Consider the following 24,923-nt stretch of genomic DNA (forward strand, 5'->3'; position numbering starts at 1 on the left):
CAGGATAACTAATACACCCAGCTCTTTCTCCTCCTCTGCCACTTCCAATTGATATGCACCCCCCAGCTCATAGCAAAACTTCTTGTGGTTAGTCCCCAAATGCATGACCTTGCACTGTGCGCTATTCAATTTCATCTCATTTCTATTACTCCAGTTTACAAGGTTGTCCAAATTGTCTTGTATGCTATGCCAGTCCTCCTCCTCATTGGTATGATCAGTGTTGCTACGTGTTCCACCCAAAAGATGACAGAGTCCAACATATGGCATACATGTCAAGAGTCATCTGTGTCACTTTCATTTTAGCTGTAAGACAATTCAGTGCTGCCATGCCAGAGTGTGTGCCACAACACAACTAACAGGACTTCCTACAAGCAAACACATGACATAGCTTCATGGACACACATTCCACACGCCACAAAAACTTACTGCATCAGAACACAGTGAATAGAAGCCAGACATACTGAGTGACTGTGTACACAGGTGGCATTCCCACTGCTTCAAAAGAAATCCACACATCGTATGAGGTCAAATTAACCCCTCTCTTGGTAATCTTCCTGGTAACTCAAACAGAATATGGAACTCAGCCTAAGGTTTCTCTCCAATTGCAGCTCTTTCTGGGGTTTGACAAACCCTGGAGGACTTCCCCGTCCCTGCCCCTAGTTCCCTCTATGAGAGGCAAGTGCAAGCATCTACTCTGACTGGTGGAATTAACTAGCCACATCTGCTTTATCAGCTCTATGCAAGGCTCCAGAACCCCTGCTAACAGGGTAGCCAACAGAACAGCCACTTATCCCTATATGGGGTTATAGACCTTGCCACTCTGTTACAGTTTTTTATGTTAAGTGTTCAGATTCCACAGTTATAGTAATGGTACAAATGCCTAAATAGAAACAGCAGCAAAGAATCCTGTGGCACCTTATAGACTAACAGACGTTTTGAAGCATGAGCTTTCGTGGGTGAATACCTACTTCATCGGATGCATGTCACTACATGCATGCCACTACATGCATCCGACAAAGTGGGTATTCACCCACGAAAGCTCATGCTTCAAAACATCTGTTAATCTATAAGGTGCCACAGGATTCTTTGCTGCTTTTACAGATCCAGACTAACACGGCTACCCCTCTGATACTAAATAAAAACATTATTTGATATTAAAACTATTAATAGGATAAACTAAGCTCCAGGTACAGGATCAAGATTTGTGAAAGGACCTTATCTGGCAGAAGACTGGTGGACCTCACACGCATGCAGATTTTCACATAAGCCAGTTAATGTCCTAAGAGAGGCATGTGGCCAATTCTGATTAGCCTGTGTGACTGAGAACAACACTCCAAAACAGAAACAAACAGTTTAGAGACCTACTGTACTCTCCTGTTACATTAGTGTTTGGAAAATGCTTCTGTTCTCTGTAGTTGATTAACCTACAGCCTTATCTAGTTGGGAGTGGGGGATTGTTTCCACAATACAAACTAACAAATATTAGTCAGCCAGAGCAAGCCCTGGAGTACTTACATCACTCTTTCTGAACTTTGCTTTCAAGCTCTTCATCTTTATCCCATTCAGCTTTCCAAATCTGAGTTTTTTTCAACACCTAGGCAAAACAGAAAGGAAAATAAGTTTCTAACTAGATACCACATAGGTTCACTAGGATCTGTATTATATTTTTAAAAATAGATCTTTGACTTAAAAACAAATCAAGAAGTATGTAAAGAATTTTCCAACATTCTTTAAAATTAATAGCATTTCAGAGTTTCCTGAAGTTTAACTGGCACAAGCCCAACACTGACTGAATTCCTGCTGAGCAATAGCATGAAACAATCTTTACTTGTTATTCATAAGTTTGTATTTTATAATACTAGTAATATCTTGCCTAAAGAGGACCACTGACATGCTCACAACAGGTAACATTTGTACCAGTTTCCCGGCTTATTTTAGTGTTATTGTCAAAGCAACCACTTGTAAGGTGGGTAGTGGGAAAGAAACTGGAGGGAAACATGCAAAGTCATTGAATTAAGATTCTCGCACCCAACCCTGGCACACATTGTGGGATAACGTCAGAAACTTCCTCTATCACTCAAATATATGGAGAAGTTCTGTACAAATATCTCCACTAATCGTTTGTGCACACATATGAAAACAAACGTAATGGGAAGAGAATAGCTATTGGGAGAAAGATTAACAGACTTCTGGAATGAACAAAGTCATCTAAGTAACAAAATTCCAACATTTCAACATCTGTTGACAACTTACAAAATATGTTTGTGTTATGTTTGCAGAAATAGTCTGTCCACATTTTTTGGAGTTTTAGCTGCCATGCAAGCTCCTACTGAAGGAACAATTTAACAGCAAAGAATATTCATATGCACAAAGTTCTGTTTCTTTCTAGTAACTCCCCCCTCCAAATTAGAATAAAGAAAAAACATTCCCTATTGAAGTTCAGAGTCGAGTCAAATAAATGAATAGCTATGAATATACTTCCCTCCCCTAATTTCTATAGGTCACTTATGTTCACTGTATGAAGTTTCATGTCATTTTCACAGACTCTAGACTCCAGTTTGATAAAGAAAGAAAAACCAACATCAACATTCTCTCATCACATCGGTTAAGTTAAAGTGCCAATTTACTTTTTGGAAGGAAGTACAAATTAAGTTTTAATACACACACGCATGTAGTCTTTCAGAATGGTATCATACAGTTTTATCAAGAGTTACGTTGCAAGAAAGCGGTAAATTTGTAGAAAGTCAGGAAAAAAACCCAATACCACACACATCATACTACAAACCATCCTTTTGAACTAAGCACAGCTACTGGAAGCTTTTAAATCACCAGAGCCCTCATGAAGATATTTAAACAAACAACAACAACAACACCACCACATGAATAAGCTTCCCAAAACATCTCACAAACATGCAAAGTAGGTCTGTAGGAGGGCCAATTCCACTCCTTCCCCCAAAACAAATACCTTTCTGTAGAAAGTTAAAGTAACATCAAATCTAATTAAAGGACTCAGGCATGATTAGGTAGCTGTTCTGCAGGCAGAACATTGACTCGCTTGTAACAGAAGAACAAGGGGACAGTCAACGAAACACAAAAAGCAACAAGTGTAAAGAGTGACCTCTGCAGAGGTGGAAAAACAATGGACTTGAGCTCCACCTCCGTTTGGGGGGGGGGGCAGGGGGGGGCAGCAGGCACTTCTTTATGACAGACAGAAGTCCTGAAAGTTCTTTGGGAAAAAAAAACAAAACAAAAACAAAACAAAAAAAAAACACACACCACGAAACTCATTTTATTTTGCAGGTGCTGTCCAGGCAGGAGGATGCTAAAATGATGGAGAATTAATGAGGGTGACATGTCATGAGCCCACCCAGAGAGTCGAAGTCAAGCAATTTTATGGTGAAGGGGGTTTGTATTGTAATGTTTTAGAACAACAAATTTTATTTTTGTCAAATCCATTTAACTTGATTGACTCTGGCGAAAGGCAGCCTTTGTCAAGATCAAGAAACCCCCCCTCTCTAATGAAGGAGTCAGAGTTCACATCGAACATCTGAGACTTCCTAAAGGTCCTCCAGCAAAACCAAGGAAGAGTCACCATGACTTTCCTGGTATTTCCCCAGTAATAAACCCAAGACTTTCACATGTCAGGCCTTCTTTATACATCAAAGCAGAAAAAAAGGGGTAGGGGCGGAGGAGGTGGCAGAAGCCCAATGTTTTACAAGTCCTTTGCAGATGATCACTTTTAAAACTGATATAAAAGGTGTTTTTTTATTTAAAAGCCTCTGGAACATACCACCACAAGATATCACTGAAGCCAATAGTTTAGCAGGATTTAAGACAGATTAAACACTTACATAATAACCAAACTGCTCAATTATTCCTTTAAAATAATTTAAAAAGGACTAAAAACAAATGTTCATGCATCAGGGCAAAGAAATCACCAAGCAAGGATTTAAACACACACCACGGCCACCCAGAAACAAAACCTTCCCTTATAGGCAGGCTACTAAACAATTGTCTGCTACCGGTTTGTTCCGGGTTTTTTGCAGTTTATCTGAAGCAACTGAAGACAGGATGTTATGGAAGACAGAATACCTGACTAGATGGACTAGTGGTAAGATCCTCTATGGGAATTCCTGAATATGCAGCCACTTCGTCTGCAGAACTGGGCCTTATGTAGGACTTATTATACATTCCAATCAAGGCAGGTTCCAGGCACCAGCTAAGAAGCAGGTGCCTGGGGAGGCCAATACCAAGGGGTGGCACGTCTGGGTCTTCAGTGGTGGGTCCCTCAGCCTCTCTTGGAGAAGGACCTGCCGCCGAATTGCTGTCGAAGAGTGGAGCGGCACAATCGCGCTGCCGTGGCTTTTTTTTTTTTTGCCGCTTGGGGCAGCTGAAAACCTGGAGCCGGCCCTGATTCCAATTAGCAGCTGTTTTGATGGTTTGTTGTTGTTTTTTTTTTTGGGGGGGGGGGAAGAGGGGTGAAGCTTCCTGTTGGAGGCCAACATTACAACTAATTTTTTTCCACAAGATTCATCAAGGTCACGTTGCCTACAGTATGTGCATTTTATACATTATGGCATTATCTAAATCCACAGCAGAATAAAATTTTAGGTAGGATGCCAAAAAAAGGGGAGGGGGGAGGGCGGGGGGAGAGAAACCAACCACTCCACAGATTCCCAGGTTTAGTATTTTTCATGACCTACATACTCTAATCTTTTCATCAGAGAGAACTAAAAACAAACATTAAGATTAGAATTTGTGCATCATAATGCTCACGATCCCTCAACAATAGAGGCACAAAAACTTGCAAAACAACAACTGGCTTTTGTTTCCTCTTACTAAGGTCTACATTCTCAAAAGGGAGTAACTACTGGAATTAGCACAGAAGAGGTCAGTGTCCCAATTCAGCACACCTTTATGACAAGTGTTCCTCTCCTACAAATAAAAGGTAGTAACATACTGTATTACTGTTGTACAAGATACAGGCACATCCACTGAAATTCACAAATCAGCACTGCTCCAGGACCTTTCAAAACAGTATTTCACAGGTGATACAGAGTTACTAACAAAGATCATCTTTCCAATCCATTTATCAAATAGAGTGTACCAATAGTTCCCATTTTAGAGCAGATGCAATAATAAATATTGAGCACTGTCAATTTGTATCCACAGCATCTTACTAAAGTCAGAGCGTGTAAATCCACAAGTTCTGCAGGTTAATTCTGGTTAAAAGCATTCGACTGCAAGTTCAATTAAATACACAATACTTGTTCTGTAGTCCCTTTAGTATATAATTAAAAAAATATTAACTTTTAGCAGTCCATACTAAAACCCCAGCAAGGTTCACTGTCAACGTAGAAATGCCACAATTTTACAATAAGCTGCACTAGGACAGTAGTAATCTGAGGCCCCCATATTTCTATATGTATGGTGTCTGAACCTAAAATTCATACAATTAAGTATTAAGGCTTAAAAAGTTACTAGGGCAAGCACTCCCATTGATTTACATTAGGGCAAATCAAAGTAAATAGCAAGCCTAGGCTTATATTTTCTCCTAATTAAAATTATATTAGAATCAGAGCCAGGTCTTTCAAACAACATTGTAATTAACTCCTTGAATGCCCCTTGAATTCAGTGAAGCAACATAAAATGGTCTTAGGGCATTCTGTATGCTCTAATTTTGTGACACTGAAAATGACTCTGCTGCTTAGGCTCATTGCCCTGAATGTCTAACACCAGAAGGGTTAAATATTGGAGAGAAATATCAGTGTATTTCTGTAAAGTAGAAGATGCAAGTTCTACTGTCTCATTCAGTTTTTCTACCAAGTGATAGCCCTCTCTCTTTCTGACCACATTTGTATCCAATTTATGACATTCCTATACTCACAGCACAATACTAATCTCAGAATTAATTCTCAACTGAGGACATGGAGATTAGATGAATGCAAAGTCGGCTCACCCATTAGGAAAGGCTACAAAACCTTCATATCTGATAAAACTTTTCCAACATAACCAAAATGACGTTCACAACTTCAACCAGTCCTCTCTTTCCAACCTCACTCTCCCCCTACCTCAAGTAGAGCTTTCTATCAGCCAATAAAGGAGAAGAGAGAGAAACTCCATGAAGTAAGAACCTGCATACTGAACACCTAGCAGAGATTCTCCTTTCCCCAATAACACTTCAGATGATAATTTTCCTCCTAGGCCATGAACTCAGCTCTCATTCTAAAAAAAAAAAAAAAAAATTGGAGATATATCAATCTCTTAGAACTGGAAGGGATCTTGAAAGGTCATTGAGTCCAGCCCCCTGCCTTCACTAGCAGGACCTAGTACTGATTTTTGCCCCAGATCCCTAAGTGACCCCCTCAAGGACTGAACTCACAACCCTGGGTTTAGCAGGCCAATGCTCAAACCAGAGCTATCCCTCCCCCGGCTCTCAAGAACAAACTCTGCTGGCAGTTAGTGTTGCTCTGTTAATTAGCCACAGGCACTGGCACAGCTAGTGACTATTCTACTGCCCACCTCTATACCTGTGCTTGTCACATCCTTCACATGGTCAGGCTCTGCTGACCCAGTTAACAAGAGCACTAATGCCACTCACAAATCTGGGTTTCTTCCATTGCCAGAGCCACTGGGCCAATGGGAGGGCTTAGCTTTTGTCCATCCTCTTAGCGGCTTTAGGTTACCATACCATACAAGCAGGCACCATACTGAAAGATACCTCCAGCACTTCCCATTCTATTAAATATCTTGTGATTTCCATCACATTCACATTTCCCTCCCCCTAGTCTATGACAGAGAACCGTATGCCATTCGACAAATAACGGAAAGGGTTACTGTATCATGAGTGTATCAGCGTGGCTCAGTTTTTCCTCATCTTAAGCAAGCCATCTTCCTGCTTACATCATACAAAAAGGCAACTGGAACAAAGTGATTTTAAACTTCATGTACCTAGAAAGACAATTCATGTCTTGGTTAATCTACTTTTACTGACTATGAAAACACATTGAGAAATTCACTGTGTGACTCAAGGGCTACTCAAGACAGGGAATGAATGATTTGTACACAGCGAATCCTACTTTAAACAGAATCATAGACATTAGACATATCAGAGACCTTTGGTGACCTAGTCCCACCCTGCCTGTTTAGGACAGTCTCTTGTGTCCTCCAGCTCTTTGTCATCTCTGCTTTTAGATGCGTTAAGCAATGTGCACTCAACTTCCCTTGGGAGATTTTTTCCACTCAAATACAGTACATCCCACTGTTGGAAAGCTTTTCCCCTTGATATCCTTCTAAAATTCTCCATTGTATCACATCCCAGCTGTAACCTTTGTGTTAATAAAAAAATTATCTTCCAACCTAGGTGCTTACAACCATCCAGCATTTTTTGTAACCATATTGCTGTAGTCACCTACCCACCAGTAAATGTCATTTCACCAAGCTTCTCATTTTCTCCCTCATGGGGTGCACAGAGAAGGGCTGTTCTCTCTCCCTTTACAGAAGAGGCTGAGGGTTGGCCCCCTACATCCACCAATCCCCTTTAATCCATAGCTACAACAGGGGATTCACCACAGACAAGGACCACCCACATGAAAATCTCTTGCCACCAAACTGCTAACTGCCACACAGCACCCAAGCCTCACCTTGACAACCACTGCCCCGGAACATCCCTCTGAGGGTGAAAAGAGGTTATGAGAGTGAACCCACGTAGTTTACTGCCAACTCTTTGTAGACATTCATGTTGCTTTGCCCCATGGCTCTAGGGTCAGGGAGAGTCTGGCCAGAACAACAGCCACAGCCCCTCCCTTCTTACAGCTCAGATCTTCCCCAAGTCTCTACAGATGGGCATCTATAGGGTTGAGAGGAAGAAGCAAGCATACTGCAGTGCTGGTTCCTCTTTCTGCACTAAGATCCACAGATTCTGGCTCCTCTCTGCAGAGGCAAGGGGACCAGAGTTATTACATTTCACAGTTTGCACTGCTAAGAAATGCTTCTTACTTTTTGATCATTCAGATTCCTATGCTGACAAGCTGAGGTTAGGCATCTTATAAGTTCACCATAGATGTACGATTTGTTTCACAGTCAAATTACTGACTTGTTTATTTTAAATCTAGTCTATATTCAATGAATTTTAAGTACTCTCTGTGGAAGCCAGCACAGTAAATCAAACTAGTAAGACACTGACTCAAACGTTATATTTTTTGCACAGGTGTAGCTACAAGGACGTAGCTGTACAAATGCAAACCCTCCGGCGGGAATGCACTGCAAAAAAGTGACTTGTGCACAGATGCAATTTAGCATTGTTTGAAACTATAGCTACAGCGGTACAGCCACACCAGCAGAAACGAACAAAAAAACCCACAAAACAAAAAACTGCACACCCACTGTAGGAAATAACTCAAGTGTTTCAACCCTCTACTCTTAGACTTTGTCTGTAACTTGTAACAGTTTAAAATCTGTTTTTAAGTTGATTCAGCTGATCCAGGTAAGCCACCCTTGTATGGATGCCTTAGAAGCCTAATGCTAACCAATTTAAGAGTGTCCACATAGGGTTTTGTGCCAAGTTAACTATATAAACTAAAATTGGTTTTTAAACCCACTAGTAGAAGTTGTGTGAACACACAAGGCCTTAGTGCCACCCAGTTACTGTAACTGGAAAGAATTATACAAAAGAAGAAAACAAGACCCTTCTTCAGTTTATTTTGTCCACTAATAGCGCTCTAGGGGAAATCCTGGCTTCACTGAAGTTAATTGGAGTTTACTCATTTATTCATTAGACTCACATTTTGCCCTGTGTCTAGTCAGACTCCACTGTCTGGGCAGGTCTTTCAATGCAGAATCAGCAAACGGAATTTTTTATTTTAAAAAAGCTAGGAAAATGTAAGACCACAGAAACAGGCAGGGGCAAGGGCAGGTGTAATGATTTAAGTTACTTTAATCTCAGCTATAGAAACCAAACAGATTTCAAGGTGCCAGTGTCTTTCAGTTGGGTATTAGGAGAACAATTATTTTGAGGAAGATGGAGTGGGGGGGGGTGGTGGTTAGAAAGACTGATCTACTGTACTCTTATCTCTAACCCAGTATACGCTGTCTATCAGAAGCGGACATTAGCTAGGCAACAATGCCAACAGCAGTCCAAAGCCTACTCCTGAGAAATGCTTCATGGTCAGGTGCCTCGGAAGGCCAAGTGTAGCATGGGAATTATGAAAAAAAGTCCTCTTAATAATGGAGAATGTTTAGTCAAAATGACAGAGGAAAGATGGTCTTGGTTTGAAACACTCTGTATGACTTAGGAAATATGGGGCCAAGACACAAAGTCTATGGCATAGCTCGGTATGATCTCAGGCAAGTCATAATCTCTTTGTGCCTCAATTCCTCATCTCTAAAAAGGAGAACAAAAATACCCTCTTCTTCCCCCTTGGGTCTTCCTTCTCTACTTGGACTGCAAAGTCTTCAGGACATCAGCTGTTTCCAGCAATGTGTTTTTACAGCACTTTACACAGCAAGCCCTGGATTTGGATTGAGGCATCTAGTTACAAATAATAAAAATAAAACGATTACATGAGCCACAGTTCCATTTGTTATCATATTAAAGATTTAAGAGTGATCAGACGAAGCAACAGTGCCCAATCAAGAGCAAGGGATGTAACCAGCAGAGATGTGCCAAACAACCTATTTGTTGAGATAGCAGCACAGAGAACTGCATCTCACAACAGCTAGTACCTGCTACTTGTTCCTTTATGATACTTCACATCAGACAAGTAATTGCTCCTTAGGGGAGTAAGCAAGCATGAAGAAAGTATAAAGATTTAATCTTAAATCCAAGGCTGTACAATGTTGCTTTATGGATGAATGCTGTAAAGCAGCCCAGGAAAAACAAACCGCGACATGGGAAGTGTTAAGAAGGGATGAACGGATATCTTTATTTCGTGTGTGTAAGACACTTGTCAAACCTCACCCTCAAACCCTGTCCCAGCCACAAGATGATTCCCTGAAGGATTTTACCCCACTGAAGAAATATTCTCACTAAAAAAAGTTTTCAAATATTCTACTTTTAAAAAAGAGCTTGCTTATATAAATAAATATATATAAGCATGCTCTTTTTTTAAAGTAGTATATCTGAAAGTATGTAGTCTGCCCTGGAAGGCATCAGCTGTATGAACTAGCACGATTACAGCCACACCAAGGAAGTAAAACCTGATTGAGAAGGGAAGTGATCTGTAAACTGAAATGGCTTTAGGAAGTCAAAATAATTTGTAGGTATGCCTTGCTCCATAGAACACTTAAGAGAAAAGCTCAGACTGCTAAGGAATCAACATCACTAACCCTACAATAAAGTACTGAGAGCACCGAGGGCGGAGTGAACCAAGGAGGCACCAATCAACCATAGCAGTACCCTCCACCCTGGCACCACAACCCTAATCCTAGCTGAATGAGGAGGGGAGACCCTGGGGAAGGGTCAGGCGGGGGTGGAATAGAGAGTGAGCCCATCCCACACTCACTGCACAGATGCAGTTCCTGTCCCACCAGGTGGGGCCTGGCTTCAAAGCATTCCAACCCCATGCATCAGGCTGCAACACCCAGAGTGGTGTGGGTGCAATTTAACCCATGAATCCATGTTAATACTGCCCCTCACGAGCACTCATTCATATCCGTATTATTGAAAACCCTTTCCTTAGGGACAGGATGCAATATCAATATATCAGACTGACTCCACTGTAATTACTGTATATACTAATACCGAGGAAGGATGGTATAATGCTTAAGGCACTACTCAGATAGATCTAGCTTTAATTCCCTACTCCAGTGGTCTCCAAAGTGGGGTGTGCAAGAGGATCCTTGGGGGTGCGCAGCAGGAGAGCTTTTTTTTTTTTTTTTTTTGGCGCGCTTTGTCAGTTTGGGCAGGAGTCCGAGCGGCCTTTTTATTTTTTAAATTTTTTTTGCTTTGGCAAAAATGGTAGAGCCAGTGCAGCAGGAGGTGCATGCTCAAAAAATTTTTACTAATAGGGGTTCACAATCAAAGTTTGGAGACCACTGCCCTACTCCACCACAGACTTCTGGTATGATCTTGAGCAAGTTAGTCTCTTCTGCAACAAGAAATGGAGGAGCTGGGACTGTAACGCTGCTGCCACCAGGTCTGTTTTAGTTTCCATCCCTGAAGCTCTCTCTAACCATTTATACCAGTTCCCAGCTGTAAGGGCCAAGGGCTAAATTCACCATTTCTCTTTCTTACCCCAAATCCAACTTTATTCCAAGCAGTTTGATGATAGTTTATTACTTAAGCTGCCATCGTTAAAAGTATTACTTCTGCAATCTGTAATATAGTCCCCCTCTTAAAAGAATTAAGCAGCATGCACAGTAGAAAAGCTACTGCCAGAATAGCAGTAATTTCAATTCATATCTTCTGGTGAAGTCATAACCCACAGAAGCCAGCACAAACCTGCCTAGATAGTTGATATAAATCCCAAATGCGTTTTCTTTTGGTTATTTTAGTTTTTGCCTGAGAAGGCAAAGAACAAAACACTAAAGCTTTAAGATTTATTAGTTCTATTTTTATACATTTTTGTGTATTGTTATTTCAGGTATCACCACCATGCAACAAGAACCAGAACATACTCAGCTACCAGAATGAATTGATCATAGTGGATTATTACTACAGCTGGTGCAAAAACTGTGCCATTAATCTTCACAAATACCTAGATCTGCCCAGAAACTTAGCTTCCAGTCCTTTTGGAACTGTTCTCCTTTTAAACACATATGCCCCACCAAACAGGGCTGTGGAAAGGTACCCAAGTGGGGCTATATCAAAACTGAACAGAGATGCGTTATTAAACCCTTTCATGAAAACTTTCAGCAGCAGCTCTGTTCACTCTGCTCTTACCCATTTTACATAATTAGTTGTTTTTGGGAAAGCCAGCTTCTTTGTTATATTGATAGGTGCATTCCTGGATTAGGGAAGAGAATGGTACACACACACACATCCCCAATATTTTGGAGTCTGAAGGATATATTCTTGCTGTGCAGGGTATACAGGTAAATATTGGCAAGGCATTTTGCTTCTCTATCAGACAGAATGTCAGGTTCTAAACAAGTCTTGTGTTGTTCCTCTCAAATGCTCTTTCACACCTCTGTTTATGTAGTTGTTGTACGACTCTTTCATTAGCAAATACAAAAAAGTTCACTTACCTCTCTTTATGAGTGTGTGCCAAAAGCTAAGCATGTCTAGAGATTTATAAATTTCACCTAATCAGTCTAGAGTGTCTGGTCTAGTAATATACATATATTTGGTGTTTTAAGCTTTTTAATGCTATTCTGAAACCAGCAGGGAGATGGCACTAAATAAGAGACTTCAAAATGCACAACTGATGATTAGACAATAAATGTTTAAAATCTGTCGGTACAATGAGTGTTTTGCATAATCATTAACCATATTTATATTCTATTACAGGTTCATGTTCTTAAACCGAGGAATATTTAAAAGTAGATTTTCAGTGAGAAATTAAAATGATTTGACAAGTAACATAGTACAGCTAAAAAAAAGGAGAGGGGAAGGAAAATCCTCTTCACAGGTTTTTGGTAAGAATTAGAAATATGAACTCCACTGTGGATCTGACTGGGTTACTAATCCGGTCCATTTTTAATTGTCACCTGTGGGAAATCCTGATCTGATAAGATTATTTCCAATAAATTGAAACCTTTTAGCCTCAGTATCCCCTTAAACTGCTACTTTTGCAGTTATGAACTAAATTTATCTTTAAAGTTCATAACAGTAAAAAAGAAAATTATACAGGAAGGACATCATCAGGTTTAAAAAAAAACTAAAAAAGCAAGATCCTTATGCTACTCAAAGTAACTTTGAACGTTAAGAATCTAGCTTACTTTGTATTATTTGCACTATCACTGTACTTTACTTTCTACATCTTTCAGAGCCTGAACAACAAAAACAGATAGATTAATGGATTTTACTCACAGATTAGAGCACAGGCAGAAGAATGCTCTACAATATTTGTTTTTCCAAGACTGCAGGGAAATTTGTCTTTCAAAAGAAAATTCCATTGGAAAGTAAAGGAAGAAATCATTCCTATTCTAGCCAAATTTTTTTTTTTTACACTACTTACTTACTTACACACACGTCTGTTTTGATCACTTTTGTCAAAAGTTACTTTAAACTCAGTCCTCATAACTCCAGGGACTGTTTCTGGATGGAGAAAAATTTCACCAATGGAGATGCGAACACCAGAAGAGAGGTTTATACTTTTAATGCAAATGCTGACAATTTTAACTACAGCTTTGAATGAGATATTTTACAAGGGCATTAGTGAGGTATTTTATTATTTGCAAAAAAGCTATGGCAGGTTCCGATCAAGAGAATTAGAACCTCTTCTGTTAAGCAGTCCCAGCATCCTTTGCTACACAAATGGTAAAAAGCCCATATGGGGGGTTAAAAAGGGAAAAAGATTAAGCATTATTTACAGAAGCTTTGGGCATTGAGAGTAAGAGCTTCAGCAACATAACAAAAAAAGGTGATTTTATATATAGATATCTACACACACACACACACACTCCCCAAATTCCACTAGGAGATCTTTCCCCAAACCCTGCCTGTGAGACAGATACCTTGGCAGGGGAGGAGCTTCTTAGAGAGAGAAATCCATAGATGCTGACTGCTCCCCCTTAAAGTTTACTAAAGCTAGGCTATTATTACTCACACATGAGCTGCAGCTGTCAACTCTCCAAAGCCCTGATGCGACCCACCACAGGAGAGAGACTAGAGTAAAAAAAAGTTGCAGTTGAGTCACTGGCTGCTGTGCACGGCCCTCTGGATCCTCTTCAAATCCAGACGCACGGCGGTGGGGGGGAGCCTAACTTTCTGCTAAAGGAAACGCACTATCAGCAGCTTCTGGTGGGAGGGGAGCAGAGAGAAATCTCCCCATGCTCCAGCGAGCAGAAAGCCCAACGCGGCGATCCACACCGCCTGCAAACTCTTCCCTCTCCTTAAGGAAACTTGTTCCTCCACCGCTCCGCAGAGAGGAGGCCTCCCACTCACTCAGCGGAGGCAGAGCCCGGAGCCATGGAAATCACAGGCTGACTCACAATAAAGGAGAGCGGCTATGAAATCCTTGCCTGCTACCACTGCCTCCCTCCCGGTCTCTCCAAACTTCAGGGCTCCAGGAGCACGGGAGGAGAGACGGAAGCAACAAGGGTCCAGCCTGGAGAGCTCCCCTGCCTCCGTCTCGCCCATTCATTCCCTCCACCCCTCCTCCTTCCAGCGAGCATGCATCTCTCCCCTCCACAGGCACCGCATTCCTACCCCACTTTTCCTAGAGACCCCAGGAGCAGGCAGCAGGCTCCCCACTTCGCCTCCTCCTTCCCCTGCCCGTTCTCTGTGGGCTGAGCCATGCACACAATGCCCCTATTCATAGCCTCCTCCCCAGCCACTCTGCTCCCTGAATTCCCAATAACAAAAGGAAGGGGTGGGAACAGGACACAATAAAGAAAGAGAGAGAGAGCGCTGGATAAATAGATGCCAACTTCTGTGAGGACACTCACCCCATGGAGGCTCCTTGCCCTGCTGCCGCCGGCGGCTCCGGAGCTGCACACGCTCAGCGCCCGACACGCTGGCCGAGGAGAGGAAAGCGGAGCAGCAGCTGCTCTGGGAAAGTTTCCTGCTGCTGGTGGTGGCGGTCAGCGCGAGCCACACACACGCAGCGAGCGCCCAGCTCCCAACGTTCCGACTGCTCGGGGAGGGGCAGGAGGAGGAGGGAGGGAGGGGAATTACATCACTCTGAGCCCACGTGACCGCAGCGCTCCTGCCCCCGTTGAGGTGTGGGGTGGGGGGGGACACAGCTCGGCGCCGTGCTGGGGCTTGATCCCGACATTCCGTGAATCACGTGGCAGGCGGGGATGCGCCCCTCCCAGTCGCTGCTGCGGCAGGTCGCTCCTCTGTAGCGCCCCCAGCGGTGGCTGCGGCTGCAGTTCCCGTCCCCACCCGCTCACTACCCTGGAGAAGCCTGGGCATGCGCACAGGGGTTTGGGGGGGGAGTGGCCGGGGGGTGGATGACGGAAGGGAGCAGGAGGTAGAAAGAGATGGGAAGGATGGGGGAAGAGGAAGGAGCGGGGAAACTGGGTAGGCAGGGGAGCTGGAACAATTTGTATGTGGGGCAGGGCCGCCCAGACGATTCAGGGGACCTGGGGTCTTTGGCAGCGGGGGGGGGCCCCCGCTTCGGCAGTAATTCAGCAGCGGGGGGTCCTTCCGCTCCAGGACCTGCCGCCGAAGTGCCCCGAAGACCTGCGACGGGGACCCCCCGCTGCCGAATTACTGTCGAAGACCCCGCACTTCAGCGGTGGGTCCCACTTCAGTGGTAGTTCGGCGACAGGGGGTCCTTCTGCCCCAGGGCGGAAGGACCCCCCGCCACCAAAGACCCGGAGCAGAAGAAGCTCTGAGGACTCGGGCCCCGCGAGAGTTTTCTGGGGTCCCCGGAGTGAGTGAAGGACCCCGCTCCAGGGGCCCCCAAAAAACCCTCGTGGGGGCCCCTGCAGTGCCTGGGGTCTGGGGAAAATTGCCCCACTTGCTCCCCCCAGGCAGCCCTGATGTGGGGGTGCGGAGAGCCATTGAATCAACCTGTGAATCCGCTATGTGAGGGGAACCACTCCAAGCCAGCACCCCTAGTTCCAGCTGGTGTGTGGGTATGGTTCAGCAAGGGGAGAGGGGTGAGACCCAGAGAGGTGGGTCAGGTAGGGAAGAGTTAGACCTGGAGGGACTGGATGGAGCTGGGAAGACGTAAACCATTCCACCTTCCTGGCTTGTGGCTTCAGGTTAAACCAGCTCAAGGTTGGGCACAAGGAGGGACCAGAGCCACTGGACGTGGAAGATGAGCCACTGTGGACAGCCCCAGCCACATCATAGGCACTTTGCTGATGAAAAATGCCTACCCTGCTTTCCCTCCCAGTGTATCTCTAGCTGTGGCTGGCACTTCCCAGAAGCCTCTCGTTGGCAGCAGCCCTCTGACCCTTTCTACCCCTTAGACTGTAAACTCTTTGGGACATAGACTAGGGTGACCAGATAGCAAATGTGAAAAATCAGGACAGGGATGGGGGGAGAAGGGGCTCTCCCTATAATATTGGGATGCCCCATCCCCCTTCCCTAGTTTCCTCCCTCTCCCTAGATCCTCTCCTGCATGCCACAGAACAGCTGATCTATGGTGGGTGGGAGGCACTGGGAGGGTAGGGGAGGAGTTGATTGGTGGGGTTGCCAGCGGGTAGTAGGTGCCGGGGGGAAGGGGTCACCCACTAATTTTTTTTTGTGGGTGCTCCAGCCCTGGAACTCCCACAGAGTCAGGGCCTGTGGAGTTCTCCAATCTCTACCTGAGAAAGCCTTGGTTCACAAACTTACAAATTCCCCTATTAAGACCACACTTCTTGTCACTAACATCCCATGAAAAATCCATCCCTGTAGTTGATGGATTTTAGCTGATCTGTCAGAGCATGACGGATACATATTAATGTATCTCATTAATAATCCCCTATATTTGGTTCCACTTCACAAGCCCATGATCTCTTCCTAATAACTGCAACTAGCCTCTCAGCCCAGATCCTCCCTCGCTCTCAACATTCACCAGTGAGCACTTCCCCCAAACACCCATGTGATTGTTATAATAGCCACATGTGTTGGTACTGTAAAAACCATACCAGTGTCATAAGGAAGTGCACTTACAGAAATGAATGTGTGATACCTATATTGTGCAGTGATATTTACTTTGACTGTGAGAACAGAATCAAATAAATCCACCAACACCATTTTCCCTCTTTCTTCTTCATTTTTCTTTTAAAAGACACAGGGAAATGAAAAATGAAAAACTATGTTAATCTAATGCTAAGGCTGAGAATTTAACTTGCACAAAAATAGGAACATATGAAAGTTGCATTTTATACAACAATAGCATTTTATGCATTAACATTATAGGGCACGTTGCATATAGGTAGGATTTCGTATTCCTGTTTATGCTGTAAAATGCATACCTTCAAAGTACTAGAGTCACACACTCCATTGCTTCTGTAGGCTGAGCTCATTGCACACACCAAGGGCTCCTTGCATGCATCTCTTCATTTTTCCCACAAGCTCCCTGTGTGCCACCCTCCAATCCTCCTCCTACTCCCCTTTTCTCCTCCATACCAAAGTCTCCCATTCGCCCCCATATTAGAGGTTCTGTGTGCTCCCCAATCTTCCCTTCCCTTTACCATTCTTATTTATTTTCTTTCTGTCTGGAAGAGAAGTCATTCAAGGTGCCAGCATTTTAAAACCTGTTGGGACTATGGGCAGAGTTGAAATGGGGAGTAGTGTCATACTGGAAGATACTAATGGCTAGGGTGACCAGATGTCCTGATTTTATAAGGACAGTCCTGATATTTGGGGCTTTTTCTTATGTAAGATCCTATTACCCCCGCACCTCCTGTCCCGATTTTTCACACTTGCTGTCTGGTCTCCCTACTAATGGCTGTCATCAACTGGTTATTTGATCTATAGACCAGCAGTTCTCAGCCAGGGGTAGGCATACCCCTTGGGGTATGCAGAGGTCTTCCAGGGGGTACATCAACTCATCTAGACATTTGCCTAGTTTTACAATGGGCTACATAAAAAGCCATAGCAAAGTCAGTACAAACTAAAATTTCATGCAATGATTTGTTTATACTGCTCTTTATATTATATTCTGAAATGTAAGTACAATATTTATATTCCAACTGATTTATTTTATAATTATATGCTAACAATGAGAAAGTAAGCAATTTTTCAGTAATAGTGTGCTGTGACACTTTTGTATTTTTACATCTGATTTTGTACGCAAATACTTTTTAAGTGAGGTGAAACTTGGAGTATGCAAGACAAAACTAACTCCTGAATGGGGTACAGTAGTCTGGAAAGGTTGAGAGCCACCGACAATTGCAGAGGTAGTTGAAGCGGCTGGCTGTACTAACCAGAAGCCATGACCTCTGTTTGCCCAACTTTCCCTACTTCTGATTTTCACCAGAATCAACAGGTTTCTTCCCACTGATGCCTCAAACATTCCCTGAAATGTTGGAATTGATCTGATGTGGTGAGAAATGCCATCAAGTTTGGCGTAGGACCTTGCTTCACTTGGCCAAAAATACTACATATATCCTATATAACATTCCATATTATTGGGGACCATCCCAATATGAAGGGCTTTGTCTTATATAGGACCCTATTACACCCCCACCCCGCCCCATCCCGATTTTTCACACTTGCTATCTGGTCAACCTACATATATGCAACATGGCTGACTTAACAATGGTTTAGGAATCTTGTGCTTGATTTGTGGAACAATCTAATGTCAGTGAAATTCCAGTGTAACCCATGGATTTAGTTACCCTAGCATAAAAGTGGTGTAATAAGGTGGAGAATCAGGCCTCCTAAATTTTGAATGTTTGGACTATAGTTAATTTACACTCTCAATCTTAATGCTAATTGTTATAAGGTTGAGTTTTGGGGGGCATGTGTAGCAATAGCATGTCATACATTTAGTCTCCAACAAATTCTGGCTCCATTATCGTATAATTTTCAAACTTTGGTGAATATAATACTAATTAGTTCAGAGTGAAATGCTGTTCATCATCTCAAAAAATTGTAGTTGAGGATAACTCTCTTAAAAACTTTGTTCCCACGGTTTGTGTAAAATTGTAAAATCATCTTAATTTATTTTAGAGAGCCTGACTGCACCCTAGGTTAGATTTATTTTATGCAAAACAGTGCTTTCATCTATTCCTCTGCAAGTTCCTTTTTGGGTGCCCAAAAATAGCTGCTGCCACTTTTTGAACCTCATTCTGTTTAAAAATCATCCTCTTCTTTCATTTTATATCCAGGTTCCCATGCCCCTCTCTAGGAATCAGGCCATGCTTACAGGAGTTACCATCCCTCCCAGGCCGCAGAGAGATAGCAGAATTATTTTTGGTTGCTACTGGAGTGCCGACTCCTCCCCTCACCTCATACATACACACACAGGGGCTTTTGGCATTCAAACTGTGTAGTCATGGATTCCATAGTCATGTCCCCAGTTCAAGACCCTCCTTTGTTCTGTTGCATATGAAGGGGGCAGAGCATGAGGCTGTGAATCAGGAAACCTAGATCTTATTCTTGGGTCTGTCTCTGACTCGCTATGGGATCTTGGGCAAGTCACTTCAGCTCTCAGTGCCTCCGTTTTCCCATCTGTAAAATGAAGAAAATGATACTAACCTTCCTTTATAAAGCCCTTTGAGATCTATGGATCAGAAGCACTATAGAAGAGCCAAGAGTAATTGTTATAGTGAGTAGGTAGATTTTAGTCTACCAGCATGAAAGAGCCACAAAGCTGATAAATACCTGTGATGGGGAGTACACCCCACATAAGGCCTGAAGATGGCTAGGTGGGTTGATTAACTGCCTAAGCTGCACCTGGAGGAAGAGATAAGGAGCAAGGACTAATTAGAGATGAAGCTCAGCTGGACACGAAAAGGAGGGGCTTGTATAAGGCCCAGTAGCAGAGCGTATAAGAGGGTAGTATGGTGAAAAATGGTAGTCACTCTCAGAGTGAGAGATGGTAAGGTAGGAAGGAGCTCAGGGAAACAGCAGTAATGTTCAGTGCTGTGTAGACCAGGGGTAGGCAATCTATGGCACGTGTGCCGAAGGCGGCACGTGAGCTGATTTTCAGTGGCACTCACACTGCCCGAGTCCTGGCCACCAGTCTTGGGGGCTTTGCATTTTAATTTAATTTTAAATGAAGCTTCTTAAACATTTTAAAAACATTTACTTTACATACAACAATAGTTGAGTTATATATTAAAGACTTATAGGAAGAGACCTTCTAAAAACGTTAAAATGTATTACTGGCACGCGAAACCTTAAATTAGAGTGAATAAATGAAGACTCGGCACACCACTTCTGAAAGGTTGCCGACTCCTGGTATAGACCTTGACTGCTTGTTGTAGAGTCCTTGGGCTAGAACCCAGTATAGAGGGTGGGTCTGGGTTCCCCTACCAGCCACTGGGAAAGTAGCAATAATATTAAGGGGCAGTGAAATGGAAGACAGGGAGTCCCAAGAGACTTTGATACCCGTTCCCCTCCCCAAAGGGGAAAATTACAGTGATTAGTCCAGAGGGCCAACTGTGACATGGGAGCAGCCGAGTCCTGAGAGAGACTGTGTGATGGAGTACAACTGCAGGAAGGGGTGTTGGCCTGGCAGAGTTAATCCTCAGATGCATCCCCAAGGAGGTGCTCCAGCAGTTTAAGTAGAGCACCCTGTGACAATACCCTTTGTATAGGTAGCTTCCTTTAGCAGCATAGGGCTGTGTGACATCCCTCCTCTCAGCCCTTTGCACAGGGAGCATGCTAAGGGGATGATAAAGGAAGAGGACATCCTCTTGCACTCTCTGATCCTGTGGAGGCCACATCAGCTAAGTACAAGTTACAGCAACCTCAGGGGTGCTCTAAATTATGCTAGAACCACACAGGCCCTTAGAACAGGGAGATGTGGACTGGTGATTGCATTATGTTGACAGGTTCTTCTAACTAGCCTTTTGTGGTGTTTAGGTTTTTTTTGCAGCTTCTGGCTATGATTCTAGCTCACATTACAGACGCTCCCCGGGTTATGCAAGACCCAACTTATGCAAATTTGCACTTATGGAAAAAGTTCCATAAGCCAGAAATAGGATTTTCAAGTTGTGGAATTTTTTCACAACCTATGGGTATACATTTCTGACTTACGCAAAATTTGAGTTACGCAAGGCTTTCCAGAATGGCACGATTGCGTAAATTGGGGGGTGTCTGTACACAAGAAGCAGATTGTGTCTGCTCCCAGAGATTGTGTGCAAAGTAAAGCAGAATCCTGCACTGCTTAATCTTCCTGTAGTTCAAGATCCTTAAATTTTGTTTCATAGACCAAAACACCCATACATCATTCTACTGCACTCCCACTTTCTTGCTGGACCAGTTCAGGTTTTATTATTTCACGTCTGAATAGTTTGTTTTGCTAATCCTGAGCTATTGTTGCTCTTACAGGAGCTTTTAAAGGAAGATTGCTTTCAGATTTAGTGACTTCTTGTTTGTTCTTGTTTTGTTCCATTGTTCTATATTTACAACAAATGATTTTTTACCCTTTGTCACAGATGTCTCCCACAAGTGAGCTTGGGAGGGTTACAGCACATGTATTTTTATATCTGCTCTCATCATAGCTTTTTTTTCTTTTTTCTTTTCTTTTTTTTTTTAATAACTCAGAGTGGAGTTACCTCGTATTCCTCCTGTGGCTCTGTTTACAGTGTAGAATGTTCATGGTGCCCAGATTAGGCCACCTATCCCTTATTATTTATACTACTAGTTTAGCACCAGCAATGTGGTTCACGCTATGAGACAAGAAATGAAGACAATCTCTGCCCTGTAGAACTCGACAGAGAGAAAGATGACTCCAGGAAATCCAATGGACTGAAGACAGCCACACAGTGAACTTCTCGAACTGAGATGAAACCTTTGGACAGAGAAGTGGGACTGCCAGCCACTTCAGTTGCCTTGGAGGGACAAAGAGGAAGAATCATGCAAGAAGCATGTGTGAAATTCTGGCCCCACTGAAGTCAATAGCAAAACCCCCATAGACTTCAGTGGACCAGGATTTCACTCCAAATGTCAAGATTATTCAGATTTTAGGCTACTGGACCAAGATTTCTTCTAAATGTACCAGTTCTACCTCCTCCCTTTCTCTCCGCATTCCTCTTCACACCTTTATCCATCAAGTTCTGGCATATTATACTTTGTTTGAGCCCCTTATAGCCCAATGCTACTGTCATGTGGAAGAACCTGTATGAATGGAAAATCCCTGCTGTACCATACTCAAGGTTCTTCTTGTTGGCTGCAGGATTCCCTTCTTCATGGCAGTAAGGCTGGTCTGTCATCTGTCTCTCCCTGTGGCTGCACACTCCCTCTCTGGTCTGGGAGCAAAAGTTGTCAAGGGGAAGTGATACTATTTGTTTCAGCATTAAATCTTTTAAGGTTGTCATAGCAGTGATCAACTGGATCTGGAGAAACTTGACATAAAGAGCAGCTGCTCCTGCCCTCCCTATCTGTGCAGCTTCAGCTGAACAGAATCAGGGCCACCCGGGGAGGGCAAGTGGGACAATTTGCCCTGCGCCCCACTGGGGTCCCCACGAGAGTTTTTTGGGGCCCCTGGAGCAGGGTCCTTCACTCACTCCAGGGGCCTCAGAAAATTCTAGCAGGGCCCGGGCCCCCAGAGCTTCTTCCGCTCTGGGTCATCATCGGCAATTTGGCAGCAGGGGGTCCTTCCACTCCGGGGCGGGAGGACCCCTCACCACCGAATTACCACCTAAGCGGGACCCACTGCTGAAATCCCGGGTCTTTGGTGGTAATTTGATGGCGGGTGGCCCCCGCCGCAGGTCTTCGGGGCACTTTGGCGGCGGGTCCTGGAGTGGAAGGACCCCATCGTCACCGAATTACCACCGAAGCAGGGGGCCCCCACTGCCGAAGACCCCAGGCCCCCTGAATCCTCTGGGCGGCCCTAAACAGAATTGATGGGGAACAGCTTGTGTGGGGTCCAGCTGAGGAAGGGAACACTCCTCCAATGACCCTCATCTGAGATGCACCCACTTTTATGTCTCTACCTACCTACCAAAGAAGGTGAAGGTCTGTCCCTGAGTCTATATGTAGATTTTTGAATGTATAGTATACTATATAGCTATAGTAACACAGTACACAAGGGACTAATGCAATTCTGCTTCAACTACCCAGGACAAAATCATCTTTCTTTTCCCCTTTTTTTGACCATATAATAAGTGGACCCTGAATATTTGTATTGTTGGTATGAAGAACACACCATGCTTTGTGTGAGTTTAGTTAGGGAGAAAATAATTTCTTGGCCTTTTGGCAAGCTTCTCCTGTAGTATCAGTGTCAGTGTGGAAATGACATATTAGATTATCAAGTTCATCCCCTTGCAAGTGCTAGCTTGTAGTTCCCAGAGGAAAGATATATCAGATAGATCCACGCCCTGGTCGTAGGAGCCCTGGGTGCATGGGACCCCCACAATGAGCTGAGAGTGTGCGGAGTCGGCCAGGCTCATGAGACAGTTCATGGTGTCTGACACTATCAGGGGGTCCAGAGACATCAACATGGGGCACATCACAGGATACCGTCAGTACTAGGACGAGTAAGGCCAGGTCCACACTACAGCGTTAAATCGATTTAAACAGCGTTAAATCGATTTAACGCTGTATCCGTCCACACTACAAGGCACTTAAAATCGATTTTAAGGGGTCTTAAAATCGATTTCTGTACTCTAGCTAAATGAAAGGAGTAATCCTAAAATCGATATTACTAAATCGATTTAGGGTTAGTGTGGACGGAAATCGAAGTTAATGGCCTCCGGGAGGTATCCCACAGTGCACCAGTGGCCGCTCTGGACAGGTAAAGGAACTCTACTGCACTGGCCAGGTATACAGGAAAAGCCCTGGGAACTTTTGAATTGCATTTCCTGTTTGGCCAGCGTGGAGCTCTCAGCAGCACAGGTAACAGTGCAGTCTCCTGAGAACAGGAAAAGAGCTCCAGCGCGGACCACACAGTAGTTATTGGATCTGATCGCTGTATGGGGAGAAGATTCTGTGCTATCAGAACTGCATTCCAGTAGAGGAAATGAAAAAGCTTTTGAAAAAATTTCTAATGCCATGAGGCAGAGAGGCCATAGCAGGGACTCGGTGCAGTGCAGAGTTAAAGTGAAGGAGCTCAGACAAGTGTACCAGAAAGCCAAAGCAGCAAATGGCAGATCCGGATCTGGGCCAAAAACATGCCGCTTCTACGCGGAGCTGCATGCAATTTTAGGGGGCTGCGCCACGACAAGCCTCCCCTTGTCTGTGGATTCCGAGGTGGGGGTAATAATCTCACCCATGGCTGAGGATTCAGCAGAGGGGGAAGATTACGAGGAGGAAGAGGAAGAAGACCTTGCTGAAAGCACCCAGCATTCCATTCTCCCCAACAGCCAGAAGCTTTTCGTGACCCAGACAGAATTAAACTCCCAGCCCTCCCAAGCTACTAGCCCAGACAATGAAGCCATGGAAGCGACCTCTGGTGAGTGTACCTTTGTAAATATAAAACACAGTTTAAAAGCAAGCGTTTTTAATGATTGATTTGCCATGAGGGCTTGCATGCATTAGCTGGCATTAAAGTTACTGGAAAAGTCTGTTAACATGTCTGGGGATGGAGCGGAAATCCTCCAGGGACATCTCTATGAAGCACTCCTGGAGGTATCCCAAAAGCCTTTTCAGAAGGTTTCTGGGCAGGGCAGCCTTATTCCGTCCACCATGGTACGAAACTTTACCACGCCATGCCTGGAGCACGTAATCGGGTATCATTGCATGACAAAGCCTAGCTGTGTATGGTCCCTGGGATTGCTGGCATTCAAGAAGCATAATTTCTTTTTCTCTGTCTGTAATCCTCAGGAGAGTGATATCGTTCATGGTCACCTGGTAAAAATTAATGTATTTTATTAAGGGGACAGAGATGACCATTCCTTCGGTGATGCTTTCCTGTGGCTTAAAAGGAATCCTTCCCTTGCAGTTAGCCATGCGGGGGGAAGGGAAAGAGCAGCCCATTCCTACGGGGAGGTGTCTCTAATAGCGCTGCCCTTTTTAGCATTTGGGCAGCAGGAATTTTCGCTGCTAATTGCCAAGGGAGGAGAGGGAAGGGGGAGGGGGTAAGGTTTCAGTGACCTGCCATTACAGCAGACATGCAGAGTGGGGGGAAAAACCATTCACAATTTTCCTCTAGTGCTTAACCTTTCTGATGGCATAAGAAAAGAAGCAAAAGATGTGTTTTTTAGCAGTTTGGCTGCCCAGCATGAATTTGACCTGCTAATAGCCAGGGCTGGGGGGAAAGGGT

The 24,923-nt window shown here is 43.9% G+C and overlaps 1 protein-coding gene across 6 annotated transcripts in view; it reads right to left on the reverse strand.

Annotated features, from left to right (window-relative positions):
- Positions 1-14,882, reverse strand: part of RAI14 (retinoic acid induced 14) — a 138,835-nt gene extending 123,953 nt beyond the window's left edge. For 4 of the 6 annotated variants that reach the window (XM_030566970.1, XM_030566967.1, XM_030566969.1 and 1 more), the window contains exons 1-2: positions 14,551-14,882; positions 1,516-1,594 (exon numbers count right to left, since the gene is read on the reverse strand). In XM_030566970.1, coding sequence (XP_030422830.1) covers positions 1,516-1,551 — 36 coding nt within the window. In that variant the 5' untranslated portion in view covers positions 1,552-1,594; positions 14,551-14,882. Of the gene's footprint in view, positions 1-1,515; positions 1,595-13,709; positions 13,769-14,311; positions 14,330-14,550 lie in introns of those variants that run through there. The other 2 variants (XM_030566965.1, XM_030566966.1) reach the window with 2 other exon arrangements.
- Positions 14,883-24,923: the final 10,041 nt, after the last annotated feature.

The sequence above is a fragment of the Gopherus evgoodei genome, chromosome 6 (assembly GCF_007399415.2).
Source record: "Gopherus evgoodei ecotype Sinaloan lineage chromosome 6, rGopEvg1_v1.p, whole genome shotgun sequence".
Classification (NCBI taxonomy): Eukaryota; Metazoa; Chordata; order Testudines; family Testudinidae; genus Gopherus; species Gopherus evgoodei.